The 18,417-nt window shown below is 59.8% G+C and overlaps 7 protein-coding genes and 1 non-coding gene across 8 annotated transcripts; 4 read left to right on the top strand and 4 right to left on the bottom strand.

Annotated features, from left to right (window-relative positions):
* Positions 1–480: 480 nt before the first annotated feature.
* PLICBS_002039 (uncharacterized protein) lies at positions 481–2,914 on the top strand (the record flags this gene model as incomplete). The annotated part of the gene is made up of 2 exons (XM_018321661.2): positions 481–2,687; positions 2,746–2,914. 2 exons carry the CDS (start codon positions 481–483, stop codon positions 2,912–2,914), a joined length of 2,376 nt encoding a protein of 791 aa, XP_018179140.2.
* A 150-nt stretch (positions 2,915–3,064) lies between these two features.
* Positions 3,065–3,972, bottom strand: PLICBS_002040 (uncharacterized protein; the record flags this gene model as incomplete). Its single annotated transcript, XM_018321662.2, has 2 exons — positions 3,065–3,262; positions 3,403–3,972. The coding sequence occupies 2 exons, from the start codon at positions 3,970–3,972 to the stop codon at positions 3,065–3,067; spliced, it is 768 nt and encodes a 255-aa protein (XP_018179141.2).
* Positions 3,973–4,402: 430 nt separating this feature from the next.
* On the top strand, positions 4,403–5,112 carry PLICBS_002041 (small subunit (SSU) processome component; the record flags this gene model as incomplete). Its single annotated transcript, XM_018321663.1, has 2 exons — positions 4,403–4,558; positions 4,717–5,112. 2 exons carry the CDS (start codon positions 4,403–4,405, stop codon positions 5,110–5,112), a joined length of 552 nt encoding a protein of 183 aa, XP_018179142.1.
* Positions 5,113–6,023: 911 nt separating this feature from the next.
* On the top strand, positions 6,024–7,012 carry PLICBS_002042 (uncharacterized protein; the record flags this gene model as incomplete). Its single annotated transcript, XM_018321664.2, has 2 exons — positions 6,024–6,780; positions 6,843–7,012. The coding sequence occupies 2 exons, from the start codon at positions 6,024–6,026 to the stop codon at positions 7,010–7,012; spliced, it is 927 nt and encodes a 308-aa protein (XP_018179143.1).
* An 85-nt stretch (positions 7,013–7,097) lies between these two features.
* Positions 7,098–10,358, bottom strand: PLICBS_002043 (uncharacterized protein; the record flags this gene model as incomplete). The annotated part of the gene is made up of 1 exon (XM_018321665.2): positions 7,098–10,358. One exon carries the CDS (start codon positions 10,356–10,358, stop codon positions 7,098–7,100), a length of 3,261 nt encoding a protein of 1,086 aa, XP_018179144.2.
* Positions 10,359–11,361: 1,003 nt separating this feature from the next.
* On the bottom strand, positions 11,362–13,300 carry PLICBS_002044 (uncharacterized protein; the record flags this gene model as incomplete). Its single annotated transcript, XM_018321666.2, has 7 exons — positions 11,362–11,706; positions 11,771–12,049; positions 12,121–12,513; positions 12,580–12,684; positions 12,736–12,837; positions 12,895–12,970; positions 13,029–13,300. 7 exons carry the CDS (start codon positions 13,298–13,300, stop codon positions 11,362–11,364), a joined length of 1,572 nt encoding a protein of 523 aa, XP_018179145.2.
* Positions 13,301–14,958: 1,658 nt separating this feature from the next.
* On the bottom strand, positions 14,959–17,187 carry PLICBS_002045 (autophagy protein 7; the record flags this gene model as incomplete). Its single annotated transcript, XM_018321668.2, has 4 exons — positions 14,959–15,426; positions 15,483–16,775; positions 16,825–16,933; positions 16,988–17,187. 4 exons carry the CDS (start codon positions 17,185–17,187, stop codon positions 14,959–14,961), a joined length of 2,070 nt encoding a protein of 689 aa, XP_018179147.1.
* A 678-nt stretch (positions 17,188–17,865) lies between these two features.
* PLICBS_002046 lies at positions 17,866–17,937 on the top strand. The gene has a single exon. It is a non-coding gene; the product is annotated as a tRNA-Glu (tRNA).
* The last annotated feature ends 480 nt before the right edge of the window (positions 17,938–18,417 follow it).

An 18,417-nucleotide genomic window follows, 5' to 3' on the forward strand; every position in this document is an offset into this window, starting at 1 on the left:
CAAGTCGGTCGTGTGGTTGGCGTCATTAAACATCCAACCGGCCAATGTCGGGGGCTGAGCACCTATCTACATACGTACACATGGGCACACAATCTCCAAGAACAGGTGTTAAATAACACACGTAAAGCCTTCCACATTAAAGAATTCTTTGCCTCCGTGACATGTGATTCAGAGGAGGCAATGAGCAGTGGGTGTTCTTCGGTGCGCTGCCGCAGCAGTGGTCGGTCGCGGTGCACGAGTGGTATAGGGTAGTCATGTGCGGACAAACGCCGGGTAATTTTTTCCGGCGCGCGCTGCGATATCACAGTCGGCGCCCAGGTGAAGCTCCAGCTTCTTCAACAGGCGCTCGACAGACGACGACCAGGTCCACGACCCGAGACATGCCGAATCTAAATATGCTACCGTATGCCCCTCTTGGCCGAGCAATTGCCAATTGGCTTCTAACGTCGCCCAGTCCCCCTGTATAGCAGACACATCACCATGAGGGCAAACCTGGCCCGCCATGGTCGACGGCTCCTCGTCTTCCGCGCGAGCGCGCCGTCATGCGCCGCCTTCGCAGCCCCAGCCCGACGAGTACCGATTACGCGACCGGTAGCCCGGCGGACATTCGAGCGAACCTTCTTCAACGCCCTGTTCCAGAAGCCGCCGCGTGAGGTGCGACAGCCCGAGTACGAGCCGGGGTGGATGCACATCATGGTCTGGAGAAGTCGCATGCTCGACAACCTGCGCCCGCCACCGCGGAGAGAGCTGATTGAGGCATGGAAGAAGCTCATGCAGGCGAAACTCAAGAGGAGGATTCCTCTGAACAGCACCCAAGCCTTGCAGTGCCGCCGCCTGCTCCAATACCTCGCCGAGCCCACGAACACCGACCAGCAAACCAAGACCTTGTCTTCGGCCGACCTCTCCATGGCGCGGCAGGTGCTGCTTGATATTGAACCACACGAAAGGAGCAAGAATCACGCAGACTTGGCCAGGACCTTGCATGCGGTGTGGTCCGCGGGCAGCTTCACCGGCAAGGCTCGGGCCCCGGAGGTGCAATGGAGCTACCTCGTCCGGTCGCTTGCCCGCTATGGCGAGGCCAAAGACGCCGTGCAGATGATCTATTCGAAATGGAGCGAGCCGGCGTATCGAGAATATCTGGTCAAGGATGGCAAGCTCGTCGAGGCTGTAGCCTACGGACTGGCGAGGGAAGGCAGGGAACAGGAACTGCTCGACCTGATCGAGTATGCTGAGATGCATGGTCTGTCTTACAACGCGGGCCTGCAGGCCATCATGGTCACATTCTACGCCGACCAAGACCGCATACCCGAAACGAAACAATGGCTCGCAAAGCCGATCGCCCAGAGCCAGAATCGAGTGGAAGTATATCAGTCTGTTGCCTCCTTTGCCAGGCGCAACGAGTTGCAAGACTGGGCGATGCCAATATTCCTTGAATTGGGGCAATCGCAGCCAAAGAAGAAATACTGGGATGTGCTCCTCCAGGCTATCCTGCTCGTCGGCAGGGGCCTCGGAGAAGTGGAGGCAATGATGGCACACATGGTGGATCGCAATGGAGAGTTGTCTCCGGACATCGGGACGCTCAACGGCCTCCTGAGGATCGCGGTGGAAGTCGAGGATGCGACCTTGGCCGACGAGATACTGGCACTCGGCGCGGAAAGGGGGCTCGCTCCTAACGGAGAGACATACCTTATTCTGCTTCGAATGAGGCTTGCCGCGGGCAATTTGTCTGCAGCACAATCTGCGCATGAACAGGTTCGCCATTTGGAGCCTTGGGCAAACGAGTCGAAAACGGAGCTCTTCGACGAATACCGAGAACTCATCAGCAAATACCTCACCCTGCTGGCACGCCAATCACCGCCGGATTTCAAACTCATACTCTCTCTGCTGGACGGAGTCGAAGAGGTGCAGATCCTCCTGGACCCGGAGACCGTGGCCGCCCTCTGCGTGCGTTTCCTCGAAAATGACCAGCACTTCGATGCCATGGACCTTCTCGCAGTGCACTCGTTTTTATACAGCGAAGCTCAGCGAGAAGTGGTGCAGAATGCCTTTATATCCTTCTGCCTCGACTCGGGAACCAGCACGTCTCGGGCGTGGGGTGGTTATCAGATCCTCCAGCAGTTCTTCCAAGACACGAGCTTCGAGCGTCGCACAAAGCTGATGGAAGCCTTCTTCGAGCGCAAACGCCCCGACATGGCGTCTCACGTGTTTGGCCACATGCGCCAGCACCGAAACAAAGACTACCACCCGAGACTCGAGACGTACATTACGTGCCTGGAGGGGTTCGCCCGGTATCCTGACGCCGAGGGCCTGGCCATGGTGCACAACATGCTCAAGATGGACACGACGGTGCAGCCAAACACCAAGCTTTACACCGCCATGATGCTGGCGTACACTGCGAGCGACCAGCCCCTGACGGCGCTGGACTTCTGGAACGAGGTCACGCAGTCGCTCGAGGGCCCGTCGTATGCCACGCTCGAAGCCGTCTTCTGGGCGCTGGAGAAGAAGCCCGGCGGAGACAGGAAGGCGCGCGAGATCTGGGAGCGAATAGAGAGGATGGACCTGGAGGTGCCAGCCACAGTGTACAACGCCTATATTGGCGCCGTGGCTGGGAGCGGCAACGAAAAGGAGGTGCGCGGCCTCATCATGAACATGGCGTCCTATGTCGGGGCCGAACCGGACGCAATGACGTGAGTTGATCATTCCGCATGGGTCGGCTAGAGTACAAGACTGACTGACGCGTCACAGGCTGGCCGTGGCACACAACGCGCTCCCCGGGCAAGAACTTCAGGCCAACTTTCGGGACTGGGCTAAGAAAAAGTACCGCGATGCGTGGGCGGAGCTGGACAGGTATGGACGGCGGCTGAACGAATTCTCGCTGTGCCAGATCAAGATCAATCGGGTCATGAAGGCCTGACTGACGTGTACAAGAGGGACTTGATGTCTGCGGATTTGTATCTATACATGGAGGGCTGTTGTACATACAGAGACACGGGCCAGGCCAAATGACATGTCCTGGACGCCGGGGCAGGCCATTCCTCCCCAAGGCCTCCAACGGATAAGCCGCTCACCGATCCCTCCTCTCCGGGAAGAAGTCGTCTCTGATCATCTCGGGGTGGTCGTGAATGGTCGGGTAGATGCCCATGCCCTGGACGCGGCGGATCATCTTTGCAATCTTGCGCTGGTTGGCGGGCCGCAGGCCCGTGCCGGCCGAGTGAGTGATTTGGCCCGACGACGACGTGAACTCTTGCACGAGCGAAAAGTTCTGCGACGGCTGCGGTCAGTCCACATGCTTTCAAACTTGTCCGCCTGCGCTTCCACGCCTCGCTACAACGACGAACACCAGCCCCCGACAAGAAGTCCAGAGCAGAGAAAGGACGGGGAAAGTCAAGGACTTCGACTCACCTTGTACATGTCGAGCGGGCGGATGCCGAGCGCGTCGACGACGTCGCCGCCGCGCTGGGAGCGCTTGCGCCACTTCTGCATCTCGACGGGGCTCAGGTCGTGCGGGGAGTAGACGTCGCCGGCGTCCCAGCGGCGGGGCATCTGCTTGAGGTAGTCGTTGGAGTTCTTCTGGTTGCGCAGGAGCTCGAGCTGGGCCTGCTTGGCGCGCAGGGCCGTCTCGGCGCGGTTCTTGTACCGGCTGAGGAGGCGGCTGGCGGCGTCGCCGCGCTGCGAGGCGTGCTGGTGCTGGTGTTGGTGCTGCTGCTGTTGCTGCTGCTGGTGGCCGCCGGCGCGCTTGTAGCGGTCGGCGCTGTTGATGGAGAGGAGGCTGCTCGTGGAGGACGGCGACGAGGAGGAGGAGGAGGAGGAGGGCGCGGAGGGTGACGAGCGTGGCTGGGTGTGGTGAGGCTGCGCCGGGTGCGCTTCGCGGGGGGGCGCGGCGCGGCACGGCGTGGAGGAGAAGGCGCGGCAGAGGAGGCCTGACGGCGAGGGCGCGCTGAGGGCGCGGGCAGCTGGTATCCGCGGCGGCATGGCTGCGTTGTGGGCGTGGTGCAATTGGTGTTGAGGCAACCGGACTGGTGATGCTCAGAGGTCGAGAGAGGTTCAAAAATCCAGGGTGGATTGGGCTTTTGGGAGAGCGAGCTAGTCATCGGGCAGTCCAGTAATTAATTAGGTACGCTACACACGCATTGGCGGGTGGCCATCGGCACGGGGAGCCGCTTCCGCCGTTGGCCCCACTCAGATTTTTCCCATCTTTCGCAATTCCTCCTCGTCCATCAAACCCAAACCCGCACGCAGGCGACGCTTGAGGGAGTACCAGGACGAACACGCGCATACACACAAACGAAAAGCTACCAAAGAGCGAGACAAGGAACTCGAAGTCGCCTCTGGACCTTTTTAGCTTCTCGCCCGCCCGACTTCCGAGGCAGCTCGCCACGCCCCGGCCGCCCGCTCGCCCGCCATGGTGCGCAAGCTCAAGTACCACGAGCAGAAGCTCCTGCGCAAGACCGACTTCATCACCTACAAGCAAGACAATGACCACCGCGACAAGGCCGTCATCCGGCGGTACATGATCCAGAAGCCCGAGGACTACCACAAGTACAACCGGCTATGCGGGGTGCGTTATCCCTCTGCCCCCCGTCCCTCGTTTCGTCGCCCCTCGCCTCGCGTCTCTCGCGCCGCCGCTCGGCCAGGCAAAAGCGCCCCGGTCCAAGCGCAAAGGACGAAACAAGGCAAAGGAACAAGGAAAGCTAACACGATGCCCTCGCTGTATAGTCTCTCCGGCAGCTCGCGCACCGCCTCTCCCTCCTGCCGCCCGACAACGCCACGCGGCGCAAGCACGAGGACCTGCTCCTCAACAAGCTCTACGACATGGGCATCCTGTCGAGCAAGTCGAAGCTGTCGGCGGTCGAGCACGGCGTCACCGTCAGCGCCTTTGCGCGGCGGCGCCTCCCCGTCGTCATGACGCGCCTCAAGATGGCCGAGACGGTCCAGGCCGCCACCAAGATGATCGAGCAGGGCCAGGTCCGCGTCGGCGTCGAGACCGTCACCGACCCGGCCTATCTGGTGACGCGCTCCACCGAGGACTTTGTCACCTGGGCCGTGGGCAGCAAGATCAAGCGCAACATCATGAAGTACCGCGACCAGCTCGACGACTTTGAGCTGCTGTGAGGGCGGCGGGACGGATACCAGAAAGGGTCGCGCGCGCGGGGGAGGGGCGCGGAGCACGGCATCTATCGGCGTTGGGGACTTGTGGGATTTAGACGGGGGGCGCATCGGTCCGGCGTCTGCTTTGTATTTCGCTCCATCAATCATGTCAAGGCCGGCCAGTATGGCTTCATGGGATAGACTGAATGCCATTTTTTTCTTCAGGAATGACATGCCGAATCGTGCTCCTCCGAATGCCATGTCTACCGGCCAACTTAAAGTGCCATTCCAACACCCATCAAACCCCAATCTGCCCTCCAAGGAACCGCCATGGCCCACAGCATTACGCCGGGACGTCGTCCTCCAACGCAGCGCTCGCGCCCGCCAAGTGCTGGTTTGGCTCTTCGGGGTCTTGGCCGGGCCCCGGGGACGGAAAGCCGGAGCACAAGACGGCGGCCGCTGTTCCAGCAACATCGAAACATGGCAGGCCAACCCAGTGCCGCAATGCCCCAACAAAGGGATCAACAAGCAGCAGGTACATAACGCAGGCAGCCCTGCGCGGTGCAAATGCCCATGCCAGGCAGAGCGTCCCGTGCGCTCCTCCAGCCGCCCACACACCCCACGCGGCGCGCCTCGCGGAGGGCGTCGGACAGGCGGCCCCACCGACTGCCGGTACGGTGGCCCGCCTAGTCTCGTCTCGTCACGCCCGCAGGGCTTTTATAAGTCAGCGCCGCGCGGGCACACCTCTCCCTCCTGCCCCTCAACTTACACCTGTAAATATTCCTTGCACCTTCCCCCTCTGTGGCATTCGGTAAGTGGACTCCGTCATCGTCTTCTTCTTCCTGTCCTTTGCTGTGTCCCGGCTCTAATTCCACGGTGAAGGCCGGATACAAGCGCTGCCCTGCCCTGCCCCTGCCCCTGCCCCTGCGCCCACCATGGCCGCCCTCCTCGCAGGCCTCAAGGACCTGCTCATGCACCTCGTCGACCCCTGGCTGTTCATGGGCATCTCGGCCTCGCACATCCCCCAGACGGTCCGTGATGTCGTCGCGTCCGGCGCGCTGTGGAAGCTCCTCTGGCCGCCTGCCTTCTCCGACGTGCTGTTCGGCAACTTCTGGGCCACCGTCGGCCCCAGCGTCAAGGAGGCCGGCGAGGCGCGCGTCATCCCCCTGCTCGAGGGCCGCGTCTCGGGCGGCCGCATTCACGACGCCGTCGTGGGCACACCCGTCCATGGGACCGTCATCGAGGTCGGCGCCGGCAGCGGCATGTGGGCCGACGTCTTTGCCCGCATCGGCGCCGGCGCCCCTGACTCGGACTCGGCGGGCAGCGGGGCGGGCGCTCGCAAGAGAAGGCAGGCCGGCGGCGCTGGCGGCGGCATCACCAAGATCTACGGCGTCGAGCCGCACCCGCAGTCCGCCGCCGCGCTGAGGAAGCGCGTCAAGGAGGTCGGCCTGGGCGACGTGTACGAGGTTGTCCCCGTGGGCATCGAGTCCGTCAGCGACCCCAAGGCATGGGACGGCCACATCGCCCCTGGCAGCGTCGACTGCATCGTCGGTGTCCTGTGCCTGTGCAGCATTCCGGATCCGGAGGAGAACATCAAGCACCTGTACAAGCTGCTCAAGCCCGGCGGCCACTGGTACGTGTACGAGCACGTCAAGACGACCCGCGGAGGGCCGCTCTTCAGCCTGTACCAACGTGAGAAATCCCAACTGCCCCCCCCAGTGCGACCCAGCACGTGTAAGCTTACCCCTCTTCAGGACTCGTCAACATCCCGTGGTCGTTTTTCCTGGGATCGTGCCGTATCTGCCGCGACACCAAGAAGAGCCTCCTCTCCGCCGGGTCATGGCATCAGAGCGACCTCGTCCAGCCGCCGGACGAGCCGGCGTACGCTGTCCTTCCCCACATTCTCGGCACCTTAACCAAGTAGCCACTCGTCGACAAATAGGGGCAGACGAGGTATGGGGATTTGCTCGTAGTTCCATTTAGGGGTATCTTCCGTCCATCTCAAGTAGCTACAATTCGTCGTCGTCGTCATCGTCGAGCAGGAATATCGATGTCCTCTTCGACTTTCCCTCTTCCAGCTTTACCTTGACCTTTTCTTCGCTGCCCGCCAGTTCGTGCTTGATTGACCTTTTGACATCGTCATCTTCCGCACCGGCGTCCTCCATTTTGAGACCGTGGGGTTTTGTTTCGTCCTTCACCGTTTCGTCCTTGATGCCCTCCGCTTTGATGTATGGCGTTATGGGCCCAGGTTCTAATTTGACGTCTTTCCTGTCCCCTTCATCTTTGGGCTCGAGCTCCAGGTCTGCGTGCTTCGTCACATCCTTGACGTCCTCGTCTTTCAACGTCTTCATTTCGTCCTCTTCTTTCGACACTTTGGACTCGTCCTCATCCTTGAAAGCCTTTGATTCTTCGTCGTCTTTGACAGCCTTCTTCTCGTCACTGTCTTCCCTCTTCGCAGCTTCAGCCCTTGCCAGCGCTGCTTCTCGCCTCCTGTAGAACGCGCCGAGGCAAGTCCGCCTCGTCTCGGATGACCACGTCTCCACAATAGGGGCAAAGGTAAGCGCATTCTTGAAGCCAAACTCGCGTGCCATCTCGCAGAATTGGCGCAGGCACACATCCTCCGGCGGCCGGTAGACGCTGTGCAGCTCATCGCCCTCCTCCTCCTCGGTCTCGGCGAAGAGCGCGCTGTGCCCCTCGGCGTCTCCAGCAGCGTATGTCGCGAGTTCAGCCCGCCGCGAGAGCTGCTCCTCAACCTTGGACGTGCCGACGACCTCCGAGTTGTCGTGTGTATACTCGACCCCTGCCGATGTGAGGATGGCCTGAATCGCGTCTGTTTTCGGTACGGTCGACTTCTGCGACCGAAGTAGCCTCTCCTGATTTTCGGCAGTCAGCAGCGCCGCCAGCTGACCGATACCGCCATCGTCATTGTCCGCTTCTTCCTTCTTCACCATGCTGAGGCTCTCCTCGTCCTTGGCTGCCTGTTCCATGTCCACATCCGCGAGGTGAACGCCAGCTTTGGCTTCTGCGATGTTGGTCTTGTTGACGATGTCCCGGAGCAGCCCGCTGTCGCTGTGATAGGTAAAGATGTTGGCGAGCCCGAAAATTTCGCCCTTCCTCTCGGTGTCCTGCTGAACACCCTTGAAGTAGCGCCGCTCCGACGAGGCAGTGTAGCCAATGTTGGCTTGCTGCTGCTTGTAGATCTGCCGGGCGTACACAATCTCCTCGACTGTACCGAGGGATATGAGCCGGAACACCTCGACGTCGCGGGTCTGTCCAATGCGGTACGCCCTGTCCTGAGCTTGCAAGTCGTACGAAGGGTTCCAGTGCGGGTCGATGATGACGACCTTGTTCGCGGAGGTAATGTTCAGACCGACACCTCCCGCCTTGGTGGAGATAAGGAAGACAAACTGCGTAGGGTCCGAGTTGAACGTGTCCACCACGTCTTGCCGCTGCTCGTACGACAGCGAGCCGTCCAGGTAGCTGACATTGTAGCTGGTGTTGGTGAACAGGTGCTGCAGGATCCGCAGAAAGCGAACGCTATGAGAGAAGACGAGGACCTTGTCTCCGCTGCCATGCCAGAACTTGAGCAGCTTTTTGAGGACCTTCCATTTGCCACAGAATTCGGGGTTGACCAGATTCCTAATCTGATCCCTTTGTTCGTACAGTTCTTTCCACGTGTCTGGCATGCAGGTCTGCAGGGTTGCGAGCTCGTTCCTGTGCCGAGGCTCCAGATCTGTTGTTGAGGGGACAAGGAGGGTGAGATGGTTGGCAAGCTTCTGCAGGACCATGATGCTAGGGAATACGATTTGCTGCCACGTGCTACCGTTGGGTAGATGTTTACGGCAGCACCAACCCTTCTTCTCGCCATGCTCGCAGTGGTCCGACACGGTCCGCAGGAGCTCAAGCTCTGAGCTGGAGAGAAAATTCTGGTAGGCCTCGAGCTGCAGCTCCGTGAGAGGACAAAATACGACGCGGTCCGTCTTTTTGGGCAGTTGGTCTGCGATGAGGGTCTTCATCCGCCGTAGAAAGTAGCGGGGCAACAGATTCTGGACCAGTTTCTTGGCCGTCTGTCTCGCAAGACTAAGCTGCGCACCAGTTGCGTCGTGAGACTGGCCAACGGTCAGCGGTTTCGTGATTGTCTGTGACCACTCTGACTTGGTACCGAAATGGCCAGGATTCGTCCAGTCGAGCAGCGTCCACAGCTCCTCGTACTTGTTCTGTATGGCGGTTCCAGTAAGGCCAATGCGGCACAGAGCGTTGACTTCAGCCAGAGCCTTGGTTGTTTCCGAGTATCTGTCCTTGAGGCGGTGGCACTCGTCGCAAATCACAGCATCCCACTGGACCATGTTGATGGAGCTGCGGCTGTTCTTGTACGTGTCGTAGGTGGTGATCATGATTTCCAAGAGTCCGGAGCGCGCGGTGCCAAGCACATCTTCTTTGTTTGCGCCATGAAAGACATCGATGTGCCACCAACCCCAGCGGTTCATTTCGTTCTTCCAGTTCATGATGAGGGAGCCAGGGCAGATGACGAGTATCCGCGGATACCAGCGGCCGCTGCAGAAGCGGATCTCTCGCATACGCCTGTCATCGCGCTCGTCGCCCGTTTTGCCAAAGGCGGCAGTCAAGAAAGCGGCAACTTGGACAGTCTTTCCTAGGCCCATGTCATCGCCCAGGATACCGCCTTCCTGATACACGAACTTTCGATGCAGGAACCTGACACCTGCAACCTGGTAGTCGCGCAAATACTGAGCGATGGAGGCGGGAATAAGGCCAGCGGACTGAGGGAGCTCAATATCCTTGTAGGGCCGCGATGGTTTGATGCCGCTAGATGCATCAAAGACCGGGCGCTCCTTTAGCTCTCCGAGCCTGGAAGATTCGTCAAAGTCGATGTCCGAGTAGTCTGGGGGTAGCATGAGTGCGGCCTCGTGATGCAGCTTCTTATCAGCATCGAAAGCCCGCCTCCGCTCCTGCAGATAATCGGGGATCCCGGCCAGTTCGAGGTCGTCCTCGGGCGCCGCTTGAGCCTCGCCATGGACGCCCGATGTGTCGCGTTTCTTTGCCGTCGACTTGCGCTTGGCCCGTCGTTTCTTCGGTTTCATGGTGGCGCCATCGGAGTCGTCTGTCCACTGGACCTTTTCCTCCGCCTCCACCTCGACTTTTCGTTTGCGGGTTTCATGGGAGGCGTTGCCGATCAATTCATCGTCAGGATCTGAGGCGCTTCCCTCGTCGTCGAGCAAGTCGATGGCGGGCTGCTTGCCTTTGCGAGACATTGCCGTGAGGTTGCCGCGGGGCAGCTCCAGGCTGAAGCGCGTCGGGTCGGGCGAGACGCGAATCACTTAACACTTGAGGTGCGTGAGCACGTGACCTGACCTCACGTTAACATGCACTATCACAGGCTCATCACTGAGTGTCCTCAGTGTCCTCGCCTCCTCACAGCTTCCACCCGCCATTGTGCAAACGAAGTGCGGCTCGACAGGTGCCGCTTTTTCCATGCACTTTGTTGCATCGAGTTCCTACCTAGTACGGTCGGATGTCCTGGGTTACAGACTTCATGCCCTGGTGAACAGCAGTCATTGACCCATGTCGGCCTGTTGTGCCCGTCGCCGCAAGCCGCACGAAGTATTGTACTATCATGTAGCCTTGGTTGGCTGTTGTCTTTTAACATCGCTTTTGCTCGTCGAGGCCTGTTCTAAGCCCGTTCTCTCCAAGGCCACTACTCGTGCAAAATGATCGATGATGGTCAGAATCAGAATTCGGTCTCGCTCAACTGAGACCTTGCAAGTGCGACGCCGGCCCAACAAACAAGTAGGCAAATGGAGAGAAAGACTACGACCACTTGAAGAGCTCGTAGCATCTACAGTTTCTACGCAACCCACCCGAAATCGTCGCTCATGGTGACTGGAGTGCCTCTGCATTGGGTGTTCACTTCAGCCATCGAAAAGCTGGATGACTTGGACAATTCGGAGTCCTCGCTCACCGAGATTGAATCTTGAGCAACCTGACTGCTCATGGCGCAGAGGGTACGGACGGCGCCGAGCGCAAGACGGATGCAACAGACATAAAAGACACAGAAGAATGCGCAGGTGCACGATACAAGAAGAAATATCGCACATGCAACGGGATATCACAACCCGCATCATGTCCTGGGCACGGCGGAGGGGCGTAGTAAGTCTCAAATTGTGGCAGCAGTCAACTAGTTCTTCAACATCGCGCTGCTCTTGGCGCCATTTCCCACGCTCGGCCCGCCAATTCTCTCCTCTCTGGCCCGCAATTCTAGACGAGAAACCGGAAGCCGTGCTCGACCGCCTCTCCCGGCGCGGCGTTGATAGCCCCCTCGACGCGCTCGCCCCTGTCGAGCTTCTTGTTGAGCCTCACCAGCATGAGCTTCAGCACAAAGGCAGCCGCGATGGCCACGGCGCACAGCACGCAGTTGTGAATGAAGGCGCCGGTGTAGCCCGGCTTGGCCGACTTGGGGTACAGGTACGCCGTGTAAATGGACGTGGCGTTTCCCACGGCGTTGATGAAGGCCAGCGCCGCGGCCCTCTTGGCCGGCGGGCGAGGCAGCGTGTTGCTGATCCACGCCAGCGCGGTGGTGAAGCCGCTGTACAGCCCGGGGATCTACAGGGCGGGTCAGCTTCGCGACTCACTTCGGCAGGTCAAGGTGGCCCTGGTAGGCACTCACCATGAGCATCATGGCGGTGTATCGCGCGGCCGTGTTGGTGGTGGCGGCGGCGATGATGAAGGTCACCATGGCGAGGCAGAGCGGCAGCGTGATGTGGTAGAAGCGCTCGCCCGTGCGGTCGGCGTGCCATGCGTTTGCGAACGTGGTGATGACGCCGAGGCAGTAGGGCGGCGCGGTCAGGAGCAGCGTGATGACATTGCTGTACTTGAGCGTCGCCACGACGGTCGGGAAGAAGTTGGTGATGGATGCGGCCGAGATGTTGCCAAACAGCAAGACGAGCTGCACACTTTTCTTAGCACCCCGTTCGCGTCTCACACATCTGGCCGCGCAGGGAGCTCCTCCAGACTCACCAGAACCCACATCTTGACGTCCTCGAGCGCCAGCTTGAAGCCATGCCAGAACGTCTGCTCCTCCGAGTTGACCCAGTCGTCCTGGCCAATGTCTTCCTCGAGGCGCCAGGCGGCCAGCGCCGTCTCTTTCTCGTCAAGCCACTTGGTGGTGCGCGGGAAGTCGGGCAGGATCCAGAAGGCGGCGATGGCGACGACGATGGTGATGGCCCCCTCGATGATGAAGAGCCAGCGCCAGGCGCGGAGGCCCTTGGCGCCGTCCATGTTGCTCGTGATGCCCGCGGCGATGAGGCCCGAGAAGGCACCCGAGATGAGGGACCCGGCGTACAGGTACGTCGTGCGGACGCTGAGCTCCTTGCGCGTGTACCAGCAGCTCAGGTAGTAGAGGCACCCGGGCTGGTTGTCGACTGGCTGTTAGCCGAAGGCGCTTGGGGGGTTTGTGTCCTTGGGGTTCGCGCTCACAAAGTATGCGGCCTCGACGAAGCCGAGGAAGAATCGTGCCGCGACCAGGCCACCAAATGAGTGGCACGCGGCCGTGGCTGTCGAGATGATGCCCCAGACGGCCATCTACATGGCGGTCAGCGACAGGCGCAACGAGCACGGAGGCGAGCAGCATACGCAGGCTGGGAGATATTTGCCAGGCTTTCCCATCTTGTTCAGGAGCAAATTGGACGGCACCTGCATGAGGAGGTATCCCACAAACAGGATACTAACGGCGGTCTGTGCAAGGTCAGCAAAATGCCGAAATCACATGCCGCACAGAAGGCGTGACCATACATTAAATTGTGTGCCGCTTTCGTTGAGCTTCAAGTCATCCTCGAGCCCAGCCAGCCGCGCCGACGCAATGTTGTTCCTAAGACGCAGGATGAGCAACGAGGCGCGGGACCCGCATCCACGGCGAGAGAGCTTACCGGTCAATGTAGTTGAGGATGTACATGAGGATGATCATAGGCAGCAGGCGAAGGTCAATTTTGCGGACGAGCTTCTTCTCGAACGCGTCGCGGTCCTCGGGGCTCATGCTGCGGATGATCTCGGGGGCTTGGAAGGGCCGCGGGCCGTCCTTTGTGCTGGCCCGGTCGAGGTGCTGGAGCTGTTCCTTCTCGATGGCGACGTCGTTGTCGGCGGCGCCGTCGACAGCCGCCGGCGCGGGATCCATGGTGGGCTTGTTCTCCTGCTCCGCCATGTTGACTTGTTCTCTCTGCTCGCAACGCCAGCGAGCGAGCGACGAGCGACGGTCGACCACAAGAGGCTCGTTTGTACTTGACGGAGGTGAGAGGATGCAAGGGGGGCGCGGCGTGGAGTTGAGACGCGGTGAGCTCTGGGTTGCACCAGGCCCGCCGAGTGGCACGGGAGGAAACCCGCCAATATAAGTGATGGGTGCGTTGCGTTGCGTTGCGTCCCATCGAACAGGCCCGCGAGCACCGTGTCCGTCTGGCGGGATTCGTGCGCTTTCCCTCCCTCCGTCCCCCCCGCCACCCAACGATAATACCCCGAGGTAGGACCTCGAAGCAGCAAGGATCACCACCCGCCGCAGACGAGGCACGGACGGACAGCTCCCCGTGCCGACATGCACGTCTGGACAAAGGTGGCTGGCTGGCTGGCTACAGAACTCGGCGCGTCCATCGTACGGGAGCTGCGCCGCCGGTCTCGCAGAAAGCAACGTCGGTTGCCGACTCAACGAGCCGCCATCTCATCATCAAAGATCACGCGCTGGACAATCAGTCAGCGTGGTGCGCGACTTGGCGTGTTGCTGCCAGCGCGGCCGTGGCCCCCCGGACCGTGCGACCTGGAGCAGTCATCTTGAATCGGGCACTTGCTCCGTCGCAAGTGGGACTCGAAGAAACGCGGGGAAACCGAAGCACCAGGCAGGCAGCTCACATCATCCGGTCGTTGAGCCGGCGGACCCCACGGGGCGATCTGCCGGGGAGGGGGATGAAGGTTTGTTCCTTTGTGCTTCCGTGGGGGTCGCGCAAGGGGGCGTGGCAAGGGAAATCAAGCATGTCCCGGTCGCTGAGTATTTGCTGCTGCAGATCTTCCTTGCGTGGGCGTGCCCCTGCAAGCCCGCGGTTTGAAAGGGAATAATGCGTCTGCGGGCGCGAGTCAAGCAAGTCTGTACATACGATATGAGGTCTTGAGCTCTGCCAAAGTCTAGTACTATATAATTTACTGAAGTATACGCAGGCACGTAGGTACACACCCAATGTACCCCAGGCGGTTGGCCATCGCATCCTGCTGCTGCTCGGCCGCTGAGAAAACAATGACGATGCTGCCAGCCCCAGCCTCGAGACGCGATACTAGGTAGCGCCTAACTACCAACGTTAGGTACCCAACGTAGTAGAGGTAGGCCGCGTGGGCAGTTTTGCTCCGGGGCGCCTCATGGCCTCCCCCTACGTCAGAGGCTGTGGTGAAATGTGCCCAACCTGGAATACTCGTCGCCTGGCAATATGCCGGATCTAAACGTCGTCCTTGGCACGGCAGGCAGCTCAGCTAGCAGCCAACGCCACTCCGATTGCCAGCTACGTAGCGGACAGAAACCCGGGCGGAGCCGGGGACGCGCCAGGCAGGCCACTTCAGTGTGTGCATTGCAACGTACTCGCCGTGGGTGACAGTACTTACTACCTCAGTTCTTGCCAACGCTGACCCGCTGAGATAGAAAAGGCGAAACAAAACTTGAGGCGCCTCGACACCGCCTTGAACTACTTGCTAACGCAGCGAGCTAAAACTAACACGTCTAACCAGAAACCCAACTTGTTTGTTGCCCTAAAACGCCAGCTCTAACGATGCGTCCGTCTCTCGGCAAGCAGCCTCTGCCCGTCGGTCGGGCGGCGGCGGCCTCGCTCCTCAGATCAACTCGCCCTCGCCCTCCTCCACCACCTCGTCATCTTCCTCCCAGTCCACATTCGCCGCCATCTCCTCTGCACGTCGCTGCACCTCGGCTAAGCCCGACAGCTCGGCGACGTAGTCCTTCTCCTGGAGAGCGCGCCTCACGAAGCTCCATCCGTCCTGGCGGTAAGCGTCCAGGACTTTGGGGCTGCAGGCGCTGCAGCTGTCGTACGACTGTCCGCGGATCACCATATTCTGAAACGTAGACACGAAACCCCGAATCTGATGGGGCACGAGGCCGAGGGGGTGTTCCGGGGGGTCTCGCTCGGGAATCGCGCCGTGGCTGATCTGCGGCGCCGGAGCGTCCTGCCGCAGTGGGTGTTGTAAGAGGCTGGTCAGGAGCTCCACGAGGAGGGCCGAAGCAATGGCTGCGACTCCTGGTCGAGTCACCGTACATTGCTGGTCGAGTGTCTGATCCTTCATCGACTGGGCTGACTGTTAGCTAGGCTCTTGCCAACGGGGGTTTTGCGTCTTGCACTCACATCAGCCGGAGCTACGACGTCGTTGCAAAAGTAGCAGCCTAACGACGGCTCGCCTTCCTTGGCTTCGGATCCATGTCGCATCACCACGTATGAGTCGAACCCCAGCGCCGCATTCATCACAATCTTTCCCGTTGCCTTTCCAATGACTGTCGGCAGCCATCGCGACTCGCGACTATCCATGAGCAAGAAGATCACATCGTGCTCTTGAATCAAGCCCTCGAGCTTCTCCAAGTCGGCCTTGGTCTTGGCTTCGTCTGTAAACGGGTGACCAAGCATGGGTACTGACAACGAGTGTCCTTCCGTTTCCACCCCTGGGTAGATTCTCTCCAGCATAGCTGCCGCTTGAGCCGCCTTGGGCTTGCCGCCGTCGGTGCAGTCCTCGAATTCGAAGAGCGGCTGTCGCACCGGGTTGGAAAAGGAGACCCGTCCGTAGTCGACAAACGTAATCTTTCGGACACCCCAGCCAAGTAGGTTTCTCGAAACATAACCTCCCAGAGTGCCTGCTCCAAGCAAGAGGCACTTTGTGTTTTTGATGCCCTCGAGATCGAGCTCAGGAGCGAGCCGCCACTTCATCAGTTTGAGATTCAAATCGACGGAAGAATCGGCCAGTCGCGCCGGGTCCATGTACTCCCCGAGGTTCACTTGCTGGGCCTGAAGCTTCCCGTTCTTGGACCTCTCCCATCCTGTGACTTTAGGCATCTCGTCAAGCTCCATGGTGTCGACAGCCTCCATCTGGATAGGTAAGACGACGCTGCGCGCTTCGTGCCTCTTCGCCCACGTGTCTCTGTAACACAGAATTTTGACCTTGGAGAGGTGGAAGCGTTGCCGTATGAGGACCAGGAGATTTCGCAGCGGCCAGCCGGGGCCTTCGGGATATGTTGACGGATCGACAAAAGCGACATACTGGTCTTCCTCGGCGACGTTCTTGAAGAATCCCTCTTCAAATCGGCGCAGTGATGCCACCTCCCACTTGAAGTCGAGTTTCTGTCCCGCCTCGCTATCGTCGGTGTCACCCGCCTGACCACGCACCTTCTTGGCAAGAAAAAATCCATGCTCGCGGCTGTCGACGCTGTACCGCCACGTCCCCACTCTGTCGACGAGCGCGGTGCTCTCATCCGCGCTGAAGCGCTCACTGGGGCCAGACCGTTTCCACTGGGGATCCGAGTGCAGCGCAGGGAAGGCGAACCAGTACGTGAACTTGTACTTTTTGAGATCCGCGTACGAGAGGATGACAAACGAAGAGAGAAGCGAGGGGACCGAGTAGATGGTGCCATCGTTGATGGCGTCCCAAATCTTGCCATGTCAGTATTGATTCGCAAGGGCCAAGGGGGACTTGACTTACCTGTCGTCCAGCCGTCTTGAGCATGGCGGCCTTGTCCATGTTCTTGAAGCCCTCGAGCGTGTTCACATTCTTGATGATGCCCTCGCCGCGCGCGGATCCAAGAGGTGAGCTGTCCCGGTCAGCAAAGTGAGAGAACACAGAGGAGCATGGATTCAAAACTCACTGCTGGCTCGTGAGGGCGTTCCCAAGAATCTGCATGCGGCAGCTGGCCTCCGGCTGCTCGACGCGAGGCTCGTACAGGCCCAGCACGTTGCGCGCCGAGTCGTCCAGCTTGTCATAGTCGAGCTTGGACGCAAAAAGCGCCGAGTAGAAGGGCAGCTCAATCTCCGACGTAAACGTCGCGAACTGGAGAGGAGCTGCCATGATGGCTGCGCCGACGTCTCGACGGCCGCGCGCGGTCAGGCAAGATGGGGAGACTGCAGGTCCGCACCGTGTTTGACGAGCGGAGCGACAAAGACGGGCGTGTCGGCGAGGAGGAAACGGCGCGCAGGGGACGAAGACTGCTAATCTCTGAAGCTGCTGATGAGGAGTCGCCGTGGGGTAACGAGATGGGTCGCGATGAAATGAGGGCGTGCGCACGGTAAAGTAGGCGAGATGTCAGATGACGGAGCGTAAATAAGCATCACGAGCTGAGGTTCCAGGCAGATGATGCGGCGGCATGAGTCGACGCAGGCGCTGGGCGGCTGTCGATGCCCCGCCGCGGGGTCGCAGCTACCTTCCATTAGTGCCTGGGGTAGCCCTGCGCGCCGCCTGGCGGGCGCCCGGGTACCTTCCAGGTTCTGGCTGAGGCCAAGCTTGCTTAGGTACCTATGCAGGACGGTTCCGCGGCGCCGAGGCAGCTTCGAAACGGATATGGATGACGCAGCCGAGTAACAGGAGCGGATTCCTTCGAAACGGTCCAACGTGCCTTCGCTACTTGCGTGTACTTTGAGGCCTCCTGCTAGATCCAGCGGCCGAGGAATAGTGGTCGCTAAAGGTTCGGAAATTTGCAAAGGTTCATGATTACAAATAATGCCGTCCCATCCAACAACAAGCATAACATCCGGTATGGTGTAGTGGCTAACATCGCTCGCTCTCACCGAGCAGCCCAGGGTTCGATTCCCTGTACCGGAGAAGATTTTCTTTTTTGCCCTTGAGCTCACTCAAGAGCCAGGATCCTGCACGTCCTTGCAAGTAGCTCTGCTATATAATTTGCCAATTTTTTTGGTTTTTATTCCCGCTTTCGCCGTCCGGACCAAGTGAAAAGAGAGGGTCTGGTCCATCTCCCTCATCAGTGGGGGATGCTGTGGTGCATTACGTGCTAGCAGTTTTGGAACATGTAGAAATATCCACCAGGAATCCTGCAGCACAGCGAGCGTCTAACGTGGCGACAAGGCCCGACGATGACCAGGTTTCTCATGAGCTGAGCGACTGTATCCATGGCAAACCCGTGATGATAATTCACCCCAGCTTGTCTCTCCAAGCATCCGCAGGCGACGTCCACACGAGTGCACCCATTGTACGGAGGCACGTACAACGGGGTCTGGGGTAGGTAGCAGTACATAATACGTAGCTACGAAGTCGGCCGAACGGGATGGACTTGCGGTAGCCAAA

Source organism: Purpureocillium lilacinum, assembly GCF_023168085.1.
Source record: "Purpureocillium lilacinum CBS 284.36 DNA, scaffold_2, whole genome shotgun sequence".
Taxonomy (NCBI): Eukaryota; Fungi; Ascomycota; class Sordariomycetes; order Hypocreales; family Ophiocordycipitaceae; genus Purpureocillium; species Purpureocillium lilacinum.